The 12,223-nt window shown below is 42.0% G+C and overlaps 1 protein-coding gene across 2 annotated transcripts in view; it reads left to right on the forward strand.

Annotated features, from left to right (window-relative positions):
* Positions 1 to 1,747: 1,747 nt before the first annotated feature.
* Positions 1,748 to 12,223, forward strand: part of kremen1 (kringle containing transmembrane protein 1) — a 50,461-nt gene continuing 39,985 nt past the window's right edge. For both annotated transcript variants that reach the window (XM_026321939.1, XM_026321940.1), the window contains exon 1: positions 1,748 to 2,089. In XM_026321939.1, coding sequence (XP_026177724.1) covers positions 2,011 to 2,089 — 79 coding nt within the window. In that variant the 5' untranslated portion in view covers positions 1,748 to 2,010. The remainder of the gene's footprint in view (positions 2,090 to 12,223) is intronic.

Genomic DNA, 12,223 nt, shown 5'->3' on the forward strand with positions numbered 1-12,223 from the left:
TAGTTTCCACTGCAAATAAATGTTAAATAGTGGTGTAAATGTCTAATATTTCCATCTGAAATGAGCAGAAAATGAAAATACTCAAGTACCTCAAAATTGTACTACAGTACAGCACTTGTGTAAATGTACTTTTCCACCGACTGGATATTTAATGTATATTCTGTCTGATGGTTTAGACTGAAAAGCAGCTGTCGTGCTTCATGTTTCAGGAAAGGTTTGCCATCTCAGCCATAGCAAATGCTCAGTTTGGGTAAATCAAAACAAATCTCTGTCTCTCAGTCTCCATGAACTTTTTACCAGAATCTCAAAGCCACACAGTTACATTTTTTCAAAAAGAGCACACGTCATGCTAGATTACTTTCCCAGCGCACCCCATCTCAACCTTGTTGGTTTTGGCAAAATAAATGTTGGGCCTTTCTCTTCAGGAGTGGTGAGATCATGTTGGATTCTCTATTTTTAAGCTGACTGGCTGCTTTTGGCTCAGACACTTCAGGGGGCTGCATGATCTATGCAGTGAAACACACGAGGGTGCTGTTTCACACTTTACATTAAACTGCCTGTATGAAATGGCACGAAGGTGAGAGGTGCTGACGATGGGCTTTCGAACTCTGTGCACCTGTTCCTAGCCAGTGAGTGAGAAAATGAAAAAAAGCTCCAGAGGAGTGATGTAGAGAGATTCATTCAAAGAGTAACCTACAGTCAGTATATATTCACATCCTGAGTTTATATTCTCAACTCTGCAGTTTATTTTAGGCAAAACATTTATGGAAAAATGTCACAAGCCTTAATGTTAATGTCTGAAATGAAAATGTCAGCATTATCTATTCAGTTGTTAATGCAGCTCTGTTTGATAAAAGCTTTCTTTGAACTTGAAAAACCAAAATAACTGTGAATAAAGGGAACTACAACTGGCTCCAAGAAAGAAGTCTTTCATTGCCAGAACTGTCCCCAGGGACTTCTTCCCTTCATAACTTTCATTTCTATTTATTACAGGTCAGACAAAGAGAAGAACAGAAAAATGCTTCTCATGTGTTATGTAAACGTCTCGTGGATCATAACTCCAGCCGCAAGAACAAAAACTGTTTCTATAAGAGGAAATAAATAAGTGAAATAGTTTCCCCTCATCCCCAAATCTTAATTTAGCTATTGATTGTTACTGTACAGTGTCCTAACAGGATATCATGGCTGAATCTTTCTCGCTCACCTTTCCTCTGTTCTATCTAGCAGCTATTAAAGTGATGTATGGCTTAGGTCCTTGAACTTGCCTCTGTGTGCAGTTTAGTGCTGTGTGTGATTTAGCCCAGGAGGCTCCACATGTAGTGGACCCCTAATTAGATTTAGACCAGAACATAAAAACCAAAACAGTACTCCCACAAGGTCCCAGAAGAGATGTAACATGTTTACAGTGAACTGTCACACTTTATGGTAGTTCTGATCTGCTGAGGCGTCACTTCTGTGCCTGTGATGTTACTGAGGACCTAACATTAAATGCATTATGGCCTTAAGAGTAGTTTTCCCCTGATAGTCCTGATTGTTTTTGTAGTTTTGCTGCAACATTAAATTTATTATCAGGTTACTGGTGTGTGAATATGCTTCATACAGTATTTATAGGGGGGGATCAGCTTGTACGTTACTAACCTGCTCCTCACTGCACCACAGAATCCACCCTCCAGCCCCAACACCGCCACCCTCCCTCCCTGCCTCCTCCTCTTTTCTGCCTGCTGCTTCCCCAGCGCTGCAGGTTGAATCTGTTGCCCCTATTTCCTGTCACATGGGTTGGAAATAGGATCCCTGCTTTCTACTATCTGGTCCCGTCTTTGCGGTGTCATTGTAGTAGTAGCTGTAGGGTCTGCCTTGAAGTTCAGAGACTTTTAACGCTGGGCCAAAGAGCGTCTCCTGCACACACCCGGACAGTCAGTCAGTCAGTCAGTCAGTCAGTCCGCAGGTCTGCGCATCCGTCCGCCAGGCTGCACTTCACCTGAGAGCCAGTTCCGACTCTTCAGACACACGATGGATTCCTGGACAGTCATCTCTGCTCTTCTTCTCGCTGGGTTTATTTCTTCCACAGCTTTTAGTCATTTTGACACCGGTAAGTGCAAAGTTTTCTACTCGCCTTTTCTAATCATGAATTCCCGAGAAGTGTGTGCGTTGTCGCCAGCGTCTCCAAAGTTGCTGCTTTGCGCGCTGGTAAAGGTTTAAAGCTCTCAGACAGACACTCAACAACACAGAGCCGAAAGTTGGTTTATTCTGAGGTCTTAGTGATGTTTTCGTGTTTGGTATCGAAGTGTCGCACATCGCAGTCGCAGTAACACCGCCACACGTTCACAGTTCACAGCCTTGGTCCAGATCCCACTACGGCATTGTTTCCTCGTGCTGGTTTTATATTTCGTAGGTTTACTGAGTGCAGCCAAAAGCAAAAAGGAAAATGGTTTTGTTGGTATTTATTTTAGAGAGAAGAGAGAGAGGTAATGTGAGCCCGAGAGACTGGTCTGCTAAGACGCTTCTTTATTACTTCCACGCCAACAGGGTAAACGCATCTGGTCCAAATCTTATTCTAAGGTGTCCTCTACAGTCCAAGTGAACAAAAAAACAAACCATACCCTGCCCAGTTGGTGGTCTGTGCAAATATGCAAAATTATTATGTTGTTTTAAAGCATCGTTTCGCTTCATTCCGGAAAAGACTCGGATTTTAATCCAAACCAACTGTTTTTACGCACCAGATTCTCCGGCACATCCCGCGCTCACACTGAGCCTGTTCTGCACCCGCTGCCTGTGTCTAATCAAGCGCATTGTAACGTGCTGTTCACATTTTCTACGGCTGTGGCAGAAAATGTTTATCCGTTTTAATCTCCATCATAATATTAATGTTGGCTGCAGTGCGTCAGTTGAGAAAGGAACTTGAAACCCTCTGCTCCATCATCTAATATCATCCATGTAATTAACCATCCAGATCACACTAATGCGCATGGATGTGTTCGCATCTATCTGCAGAGCTTCAAAGTTGCAGCAGGATCTCCGGTCAAAGCTTCCTCCCCGGAGAAAAGGTTGTTTTTATGTGAATATCTAATAACGATGACCACACAAACCAGGCTTCTCTTTGCTGTAATTTGTGCCGCTTTTCATGTTGAAGCAGCAAATCCTCCTGCTTTCCTTTTTAATTTTTTTGTCTCTTAATTATACCCTTGGATTTCAAATTAGAGGGTCCACCATCTGGGCTAGTGCGTAAGTACTCCCATGTGTACCTATGTATTAACAAAGTATTTAAAGCAATGGTATTCCCCCTCATAACAGAAGAGGGACAGAGTGCCAAGTTTATGTTTAGTTAAAGTCAGCTGTGCCGTATTTACTGTACAGTATAACAATAATTTCATGCGAGTACAAGACTTCAGTCTCTTGTTGTAAATGCAAGGGATGACTTATTTCCTGCTGTGTTGTATTTTTGCCAGATGCCCCTGTTATGTTTGGATGGTAGAGTTTAAAAGGTCAGACTGGATGTGAAACCTACGTAAATATATAAAAAATCATCTCCAAACTCTTCAGCACTAACACGCAGCTGTTATTCTTTAGTGGGTTTTTCTCCCTTATATCTACAGGTTATTTGCTACCTAAAGGATATTAGCAGTAAAGTGGAGGTGATGTTGATGTTTGGTGCAACATCTTCATGTCTATTCTGGGAAATGTAGAAACCTCAGGTGAAGCAGATGACACATGTAGAAAGAAAGCAGACACACTGAACCAAGCAGAGGCGGATTGTGCTGAATTACTTGATGTGGACAAAATGAGTGTGTCACTTACAGTAAATGCTCCCCGTGTTATTGATGTGGCTTAGTATCATTGTGACAAATGTTTTGAGCATTAAAATCACTGTCAGAACAGTCCAGGGTGTGTCTGTGATGTTATTGAGAAGTAAAACCTGGACACGTGTGACTTATGAATTCTTTTATCTGCCACAGTTTTGTGATACAGCTGTTTATTAAGGCTCTGCAGAAATCCAGCCTCTGTTGTGTTTGTGACAGAGCGTCAAAAAACAATTATACTGAAGTGCTTCCACTGTCCTAGTGGACTGCAGCATTGCATCAAACAGAAGTGTATACACAGCTAAAGTGTTTTTCATCTTGCACTGAGGGCTGTGCTCAGCGATATGCACACACACTCACACACTGAGGAGTATCCACCTGTATAAAGAGGAAAGGAATGAAAACATTACTAAAGGTCAAAGATGATGTGTTTGCTGTAGCAGCAAGGTGCCTTTAAACAGTCTATAATATAAATGGGCTCCTCTTCAATGCAGCACACTTGGCATTCCCAGGGCAGAGTGTTAGTTAAGCACAGGCTCTATCCAAGATGTGTGTGTTTTCTCTTCCACCTGAACTCTAGGCATTTTAAAGAAACTTGTCCAGCCTCCCACATGATGCAGTGTCTGACTCCAGCCTGTTGTTGCTCACTTGGCAGCCGCTTAGATGCTTCACGCAAATATACACACAAGTGGAAGCTGAATCCTGTCAGACCTGTCAAGATGAGGCATAATTGAGTTGCGCTATAAGCCGGTGATCATGCAGCTGACAGTGTCGTGAAGAAGCTCAGGGTGGTTAATCAGCAGGAAATGTATTTGTTCTTGTTGTTCTGGTATCGGGTCTGGTCTTGGTGGCGGGTTGATGGTGAGGACCAGTGGTGACAGTCCCTCAGTGCACCATGCATCCACCATGCATGTGTTTTTGTTTGTGTAAATGATGCATGATGTTTTTGACATGGAAGATGAAGCAACTTTATGAAGAAGCTGTCAGTGCTGTTAAAATGGCTGAGCGTTAAAGTGATCCTTTTTAAATCCAGTGGCAGGGTGAGCAGGCTGTTTTCCTCTCAATACACACAGAATAATAACCTATAATCTGTCTTAGTGGGTTGTCATCTGAGGTTGGAGTATGATTAAAGGAATAGTTCAACATTTTTGGAGGTTTGCTTTCTTGCAAAGCGTTTGAATAAGAAGAATGATGAAACCCTCCATAAGATGTGAACTTGACAAGTTCCCATTTAATGGGGCATTTTTCTGTGTTTGCATGGATCAAACAAATGAGATATAACATGTTAATTAAAGAGCTTCAGAAGTGTTGATTCATGTAGATTTTGTTAGGCCAGAGCTGGGGTAACTGCAGTTTTGAGGCTACTGGCTGTAGCTTCAGATTTAATGGGCAGATATCACAGTGGTATCAATCTTGCCATCTGTACATATCTCCTACAATATGAAGCTACTACTGGGTTATTGGTTAACTCTTTAAAATTAGCTCTGATTGTGATTTCCTTGTCAAACTGTGGATAGTTTTACCTTTTCAGGTCTGTAGTAATTATTCATGTGAAGGAATCACTAGTTGAGCTGCTTGCAGATCAGTCATATGCAGCCTGTGAGGAGGGACTGTAAGAACACACTGCTCTGACTGGGACACACTGCAGAAATGTTGTCAACAGTTGATTTATTTTATTTTACTTTTTGCTGCCATGAGTAGGAGCAAGGTCTACAGCAAGAACAACTTGACACAAATAAAGTCACAACTTGTGTGTCTCTGGACTTTCTTACTTTTACCTTTAAAGGAAAGCAGCTTTAGTTGTGTGGAGCTGAGGCTTGAAAAGGGCAGGCTGTGACATTTTGGCAATATGAAATGCACTCTCATTATGCAATCACAGAAGACAGAGCTATTAGAAATAAGGCCAGATGAAGAAAACAGCAGGTTAATATGAAGCTGTGCCTGACCAACTGACTCTTGAAGTGATCAGGAGGTGAGAGGTACCTTATGGGCTTTCTTTTCATCTGCAATCTTTGCCAAGCCTCTTCTTAACTAGAAATGCATGAAGTAACTTGTAAGGCCAAAGTGCTGGGAAGAATTGCAAAGGATGATTTCTGTGCAGTGAGGATTCATATCAAACTAAGTTGCCACAGGTGATGCAGGTTATTCCCTGACTGCTGTTTAACCTTTTTATGCTCATTTAACTCTGAAACCTTCGTTCTTCCTTGACGCAGTGCAGGCATCAAATAGAGTGGCGGTTGGATGCACGACAGCATGTGTGGTGATTTCTTTTTGTAGCCCCAACTGCTTATATGTTGTTGCATGAACTGGCATAAACAGCGACAAACTCTGCTGAAAAGGCAAATGACATTTTGCCCTTTTCGATCACTCAGCTTATAATTTCAGTACTACATCTGTGTTTAAATGAAGCAGCTGTAACCATCTGCCTCTCACGTCTATAAACATTCAGTGTTTCCGCTCAGAATTTTAAAGGGGCCACATCAAGTGTCAAATCACATCTTCTATTTGATGCATGTGTAACCCACACGCACACACACATACTCTGACAGCAAATAGCCGTATCAGTGTCAACTTAATCCATTCTGAACTTGTAAACACAGTCCATACAAAGGCAGCTTATGATTGGTCTCCATCAACCCCTGAGACAGAGGAATTTTGCTGAGTGTGTGTGGATGTGAGAGAGAGAGAGAGAGAGAGAGAGAGACTCAAAATCGTCAGCCTCAGAAGATAATAACAGGCTATCTTAGGGTGTTTGAAGAAACACAAGCTTGTGTTGGCAGAGGTGATTGTGATGGAGCATTAGTTTGAGGAGATACAGTGGGTTCGTAAAGAGTTTAACATAATGGCTTTCGGTGTGCGGGTAAACCCTCTGCTCACTGTGGGGAGTGTCAGAGGGCATTATGGGAAGAGGGTGCATGGGGTCTGGGTCTCAGATGTGGATCCTGCGGTCTCCCCTCTGCTTTTCTGGTTCAGAGATGGAGATGGAAACCTCTCCTCCCTTGTTGAGCTTCTGTGTAGCAGAAACAAGTTCAGACAAACCACTGGGGTTGATTTCTGTGCTGTGATGTGCTGTGCTCTGTGTGTTTTCTGTGAGATGTAAGATATGTCTTATTCTGTTCGTGAGTAAGGATCAGACTTTCAGTGAGGACATTTTTACAAATTGGGTATCTGAGTTTAGTTTATGTTGAACTTATGCTCAGGACTCAGCATTTCATTTTGACAGATATTAATTGGGTGAACCTAACAAAAAACGTCCTCCATCTGCTCGTGAAGACTGCTAGAGATGGTAACGAAGTCTGGAAAAAGACAGAAAGTGGACTATGTGATAAGTTGCACTAACCATATGAAATATGATTAGGTCAATGTGAGCAGTAACACGACTCTGTATGAATGTTAATGTTTCTGCATTTCTGCTGGATGTGTAAATAGACTTTTGTTTTCTTTACTAACAGCTTTACTGATATCATCTTCAGAAGGTGGTAATACGTTAACTCATGTTTTTGGTTTGTTCCATGGCCTCCAGTGGCCAAAAATCACTTCATACTCTAAGACTTTTTTGTCTCTCATATATTATTTGTTATTGTACATAGGCACCAAAGCCAAAAGACCATTGTACTTTTTGCTTGTAGCACACTATATTTGGTGACACGCAGGTGACATTCAGAAAGGCAGAAAATATTGGTAATTTAGTTGTGTTAGGTTTCAGTTATACAGGTGGTTTGTAGTGGAGTCAATATTAAAAAATAGTTAATGTTGTTCTGGGACAATTTAAAGTAGGATATTATGAATTCATCCTCGTTATGTGCAGTTAACCATGTGTCATGGTGTTAATGTGTCTGAAAATGGGCAAAGTAACTACTAGCAGGCGTAACCAATGCGTTACTTTTACTGTGTAATGTATTTTTGTAGTGTTTGTGTTTTACGTAATTGTCATTTACTGAAACAAACACATTGATGTGAACTGTCAGTTTATAGTTATTGGCTATAGCTTGACCACTCCAAAGTGAACACAAGCATTGTAGAGCACAAAGTGACAGAAATAACACTGGAAAAACTTAAAAGCAAAAATAATAAAGTAAAAACAATAAAAATAAAACAACTGATTGTGATAACTCAGATGCCTTTTTGGCATTTTCTAGGTCTACACTCCGAGCAGGGAGGGAGGGTAAAAAGATGTTGATTTGTCTTTGGTTAATCACCAGCAACGTGATTGTGTTTTTTAATAAGAGAATCTGTTGCCATGTGACATCTCCAGTATTGTACTGGGTTGAGCTTTGGCTGGTATCTTCATGTGACACCCAAACACTCTGGATGAATAGACAACACTCTGGCTAAGACAAATTCTCAGTTTTATAGCTAATGTTCTCTATTTCTCTTTCAGACTATTGAGATAATGTGATTGTGCTGCCTTTCACTCAAGGGTGTGCAAAAGTGTGAGCATCAATCACAGGGTGGAACACTGCCGGGCACACGGTTGCTTCTCTCCACACCATCTCATCGCTCATTGGAATGATCAGTAAATTGCTAAAGGACTAATCTTCCTAAAAGCTCCTACTCCTTTAAATGGCCTGTAGGATGTACGCAGGTTCACTCAGTGAATCCTGGATGATTTCACACTAAAACCAGTGTCTTTGTGATGTGTCCATCCATAATCAGCGTCACACCAGGCCCATATGGAGCTCTCATAAATCAGCGATGGAATGTCCGGAGAGGCTAATTTAAGCAAGAAAACAAAGGACACAAACAAAAACCAACTATGTATATCAACGTCAACTGACAGTGGCATTGTGAAGTGATCAACATAAGAACAGGCCTTTGAGTAATTGTGGAGAGATGCTAAAATGCTAGTTTGCTGTTAGCCACCTACTGAGGGAGCGTTGAAGTGGGCAGCTAGCTCACAATGCTAACAGGGTTATCCAAATAAAAACACTTCATTTCTGAGATGAACGAGACTCAAAACCATTTACTGTTATAATTTTGATAATTGAGGCAGTATTTTGTCAAGGGAAAAAAAATGCAAAACATCAGCTGATTTCTCTATTGTTTTCATCTGCTTTATATCAGTGCACATTGGATCACTTTGGGTTTTGTACTGTTAATTGTGTGGGGCCTATTTAACTGTTTTCTCACATCTGGGGGAGTGAATAAGTAAAATCTTAAAGAAGCAGCCTGGGCTCACAGACATTTGTCCTGCGTGGGTGGGAGCATATGTGAGTTTTTTGTCATATTCACAGACAGGATTTCATGTCAGATCAAATCATTTTTTTATACAGTGATATGTAATTTTAACAGAGCCCCCTGGGGTGCCAGTCCCTACAGTGTAACACATCCTCTTTTCAAATAAATGAGAAGTGAGTGTGAAGCCTCAGTTGGACCCTTCTTATAGATATCCCATAAAACACTCCCTCCATGGGAAAACAACAACAGGCTGGGAAGAGATTCTTCCTTTGAGCATTACCCAATACTGTTTTACATTTACACAGTACTTTGTTGACAATAAGATTAAAAACTAAGGCATAACTGATTATACAAACCTCCCCATCCAATGCTGCAGTGACAGTAAGAGCTCACAGTAGCTACCAATAACAGTGACAGAAGAGAAGACTGAGAAATTGCCCTCATTGAACAGCCAGAGTTAAAAAGTTTAAACCCTGAAATCAAAGCAGGGTATTTTTCTTTTTGCATATCCCAACCCTCATGAAACTCAGCATGTCTTGACAAGCCAAATTTTTGAAGAATTTACTCATTTAGTTGGCTTAAAGTAAGTTGGTAATGGAAGAAGACAAAAAAGGCTCAAGGTCGGAAATGTGTGCTTCTATGTCAGTTTGCTGCCCATTTACTTCCTTTTGACCTCTGGGTGGTGCCGTCCGAAGGTCAAGTTGCGGGCAACGCCCTTGTCTTCTATGCCAAAGGATTGGATTGCCCGTAAAACCACCAAGCACTAAGATGGAGAAACAGACCTAGCTATTATAAACACAGTCATGCTTATTATCATGCCACTGTGATTCTCGTCCTGTCGTGTTCAAAGGCTTAAATTTGATTGATCAAAGTATCTCCCTCTGTGTCATTCCCCGCTCTCTCTATTCTTCTTTTTAAGCTTGGGTGCAACTCTCTCATTTTTCTCTCACCTTGTGCAAATCGCCACCTGCTCAGGCAGTTGGTCAGCCAACACGCCATGCAAAGCAGCCAGGTTAGTTTGAGTGTCAAGATCTGTGATGGCATGGTGGTGCATGGGTGTCCCCCTCAGAAGTGACAAGGCATGACTGATGTGATAGTCATTTAAAGCACAGAGCAGCCAGGGAAAGAGGCGTTGCCACATGAAGTGGTGCTGGGTCGACTGTGTCGCTCTGGTCGCTGATCCACAATGGTGGTCGCGTGATACAACATGGAATTAAGCTGTCAAGTTGCTGCTGCCTGTATACAACTTTTAGGCTTGAAAGAGATAAAACAATGTTTAGGTGGGGGAGTGTAGTCATGTGGCCAGAAAAGAGGTTTGTGAGGTTTTGGTGCACAAAGGTCAGTCAAAGCCAATCTGGCCATGTTTCTGAATGAGCTGTGACATGTTGGTTTTGGATGGAGCTCTGCTCAGCAATGAAACAACTTTCCTACAACTTCTTAAATCTCAGCCAATCTAGATCTTCTCTGTCATTCATGTCATCCCTTTTCCTGCTTTGCACGTTTCAGTATGATTATGCATGAGCGGTGTTCCCTGGGCTCGTCGTCTACCTTGACATTTGCGTATGCATGAGGAGACCCACTCCAGTCTGTGCCAAATGACATTCTCCCTGAGCTTTGCTGGTCCTCTCTGCAGCAGTCAGAGCCCATCAGCTGGAACGCACTGCAGGGTGAGGGGGTAAATCAAATACTCGCAGAACAGTAATGAAATACCATAGTGCCTTATGTTCTTCTATGAATTCTATTAACTCTCAAACAAACAATTGTTTTTATTATCAAAACTCAATTTAATTTACAGAGAATGGAATTTTAAAGGGAGTTTTAAGGCCCTGGGGAGGAAGTTGCTGATGCATGAAGACATTATAGAAAATGCAACTTTTGGTCTGGGTTTATGGAATGATATTAAGGGCCAAATCAGTGTTATCAGCTCTAGGTGTGTTGTGCAGCTTTGCTCTTCCTCACAGCACTCGCTGGCTGGCGTATCGTTTCTGCATTTCAAGGAGAACAGGAAAAAAAAAATTATTAGACTTTGGTTTCATTTGTTTTGGTCCAAGCCCCAAACCATTCTGGCTTTCCCTGTATTTCTCTTTTTCAACATACTATTAATAAAGCTTTTGACATAGTATGATTAGGGAAAATTAACTGTTATTCTTTCTTTGATTCAAACATCTACCATGTTCCAAACATCTCACCAGTGATTGGCTGGGTGTTTTTGCAAAAATCTCCATAGACTGAGTTTCAAAGCAACCATGTAGTTTTGTGGTGTCACATGCAATTCTGAGTTTTGAAAAGCGTAACCAAGAACATAAGGGGAGGATATTGAATTGCTACTGTGTGAGACATGACCTGTCCGGCGAACTTTAGTTCTTTTTATAATGCAGTTATGCTTGGGCCAGGGCCACTGAGGTCTGAGCTCCACTGTGGTAGAGTAATGGCAACCACTTTAAATAAATGGAGAGCAATTTCATTGCTGAGGCCCGGACGCTGGTTTGTGTCCAGCTGCAGCAGTTTGTGGCCAAAGAGGGAAATTGTCACCTTTCCTCCGTGCAGGAAACGCCCACAGACAGGACTGATTTGTCAAGGCTAAGCAAGTGGACATGGCTAAGTGGACAGAGCAAACATTTGGACAAGTGAAGGGAGCAGACATAGCTAAGTGAACAGCAAACAAAGGAACAAAGCCAGTAGCGGCCAGAATTAAGAAGCCATGACAGTGAACAAAGGGAACAGAGGTTGAACAGAAAGTTTCCATGTGGTTGTTTTTGGAGAAACATGGAAATATGTGTCCATTAACTCGAGCTGCAATACCACAGAGATAGTTAGCTGAGCGTAAACATTTCATGGACCCTTTTTTATAAGTGCACAGGAACATCTCAGTCAACTGTTTTCACAAACATCCATTGTCCCTCAAGCCGTGATATCCCATTGCAATGTGAGGCCCTTTGAAAGAGGTTTGAACTCAAAAGGGATGAAACCCAAGTCGCCAAGAGGCCCTGATTTAGGTGTCTGTCCTGCATCGAAGGTGAATACAGCTCTCCAAGGTGAATACAAAACAGGCTGGGTCAACAGCAGCCTACATGGCACCAGCCCTCAACCAACGTCAAACGAGGGGTGGTCACACTCGACCGATGCCATGAAACAGAATCTGCTGGCCCTCAATAGATCCTCCGTAATGGATCCCATTCTCAGGGAGGCCACTGGGATGCCCCCTGTCTATTTCCAAAGCCATCTGGTTCCCAGTGCTGCTGCTCTTC

Source organism: Mastacembelus armatus, chromosome 9 (genome assembly GCF_900324485.2).
Source record: "Mastacembelus armatus chromosome 9, fMasArm1.2, whole genome shotgun sequence".
In the NCBI taxonomy this organism is placed as follows: domain Eukaryota; kingdom Metazoa; phylum Chordata; class Actinopteri; order Synbranchiformes; family Mastacembelidae; genus Mastacembelus; species Mastacembelus armatus.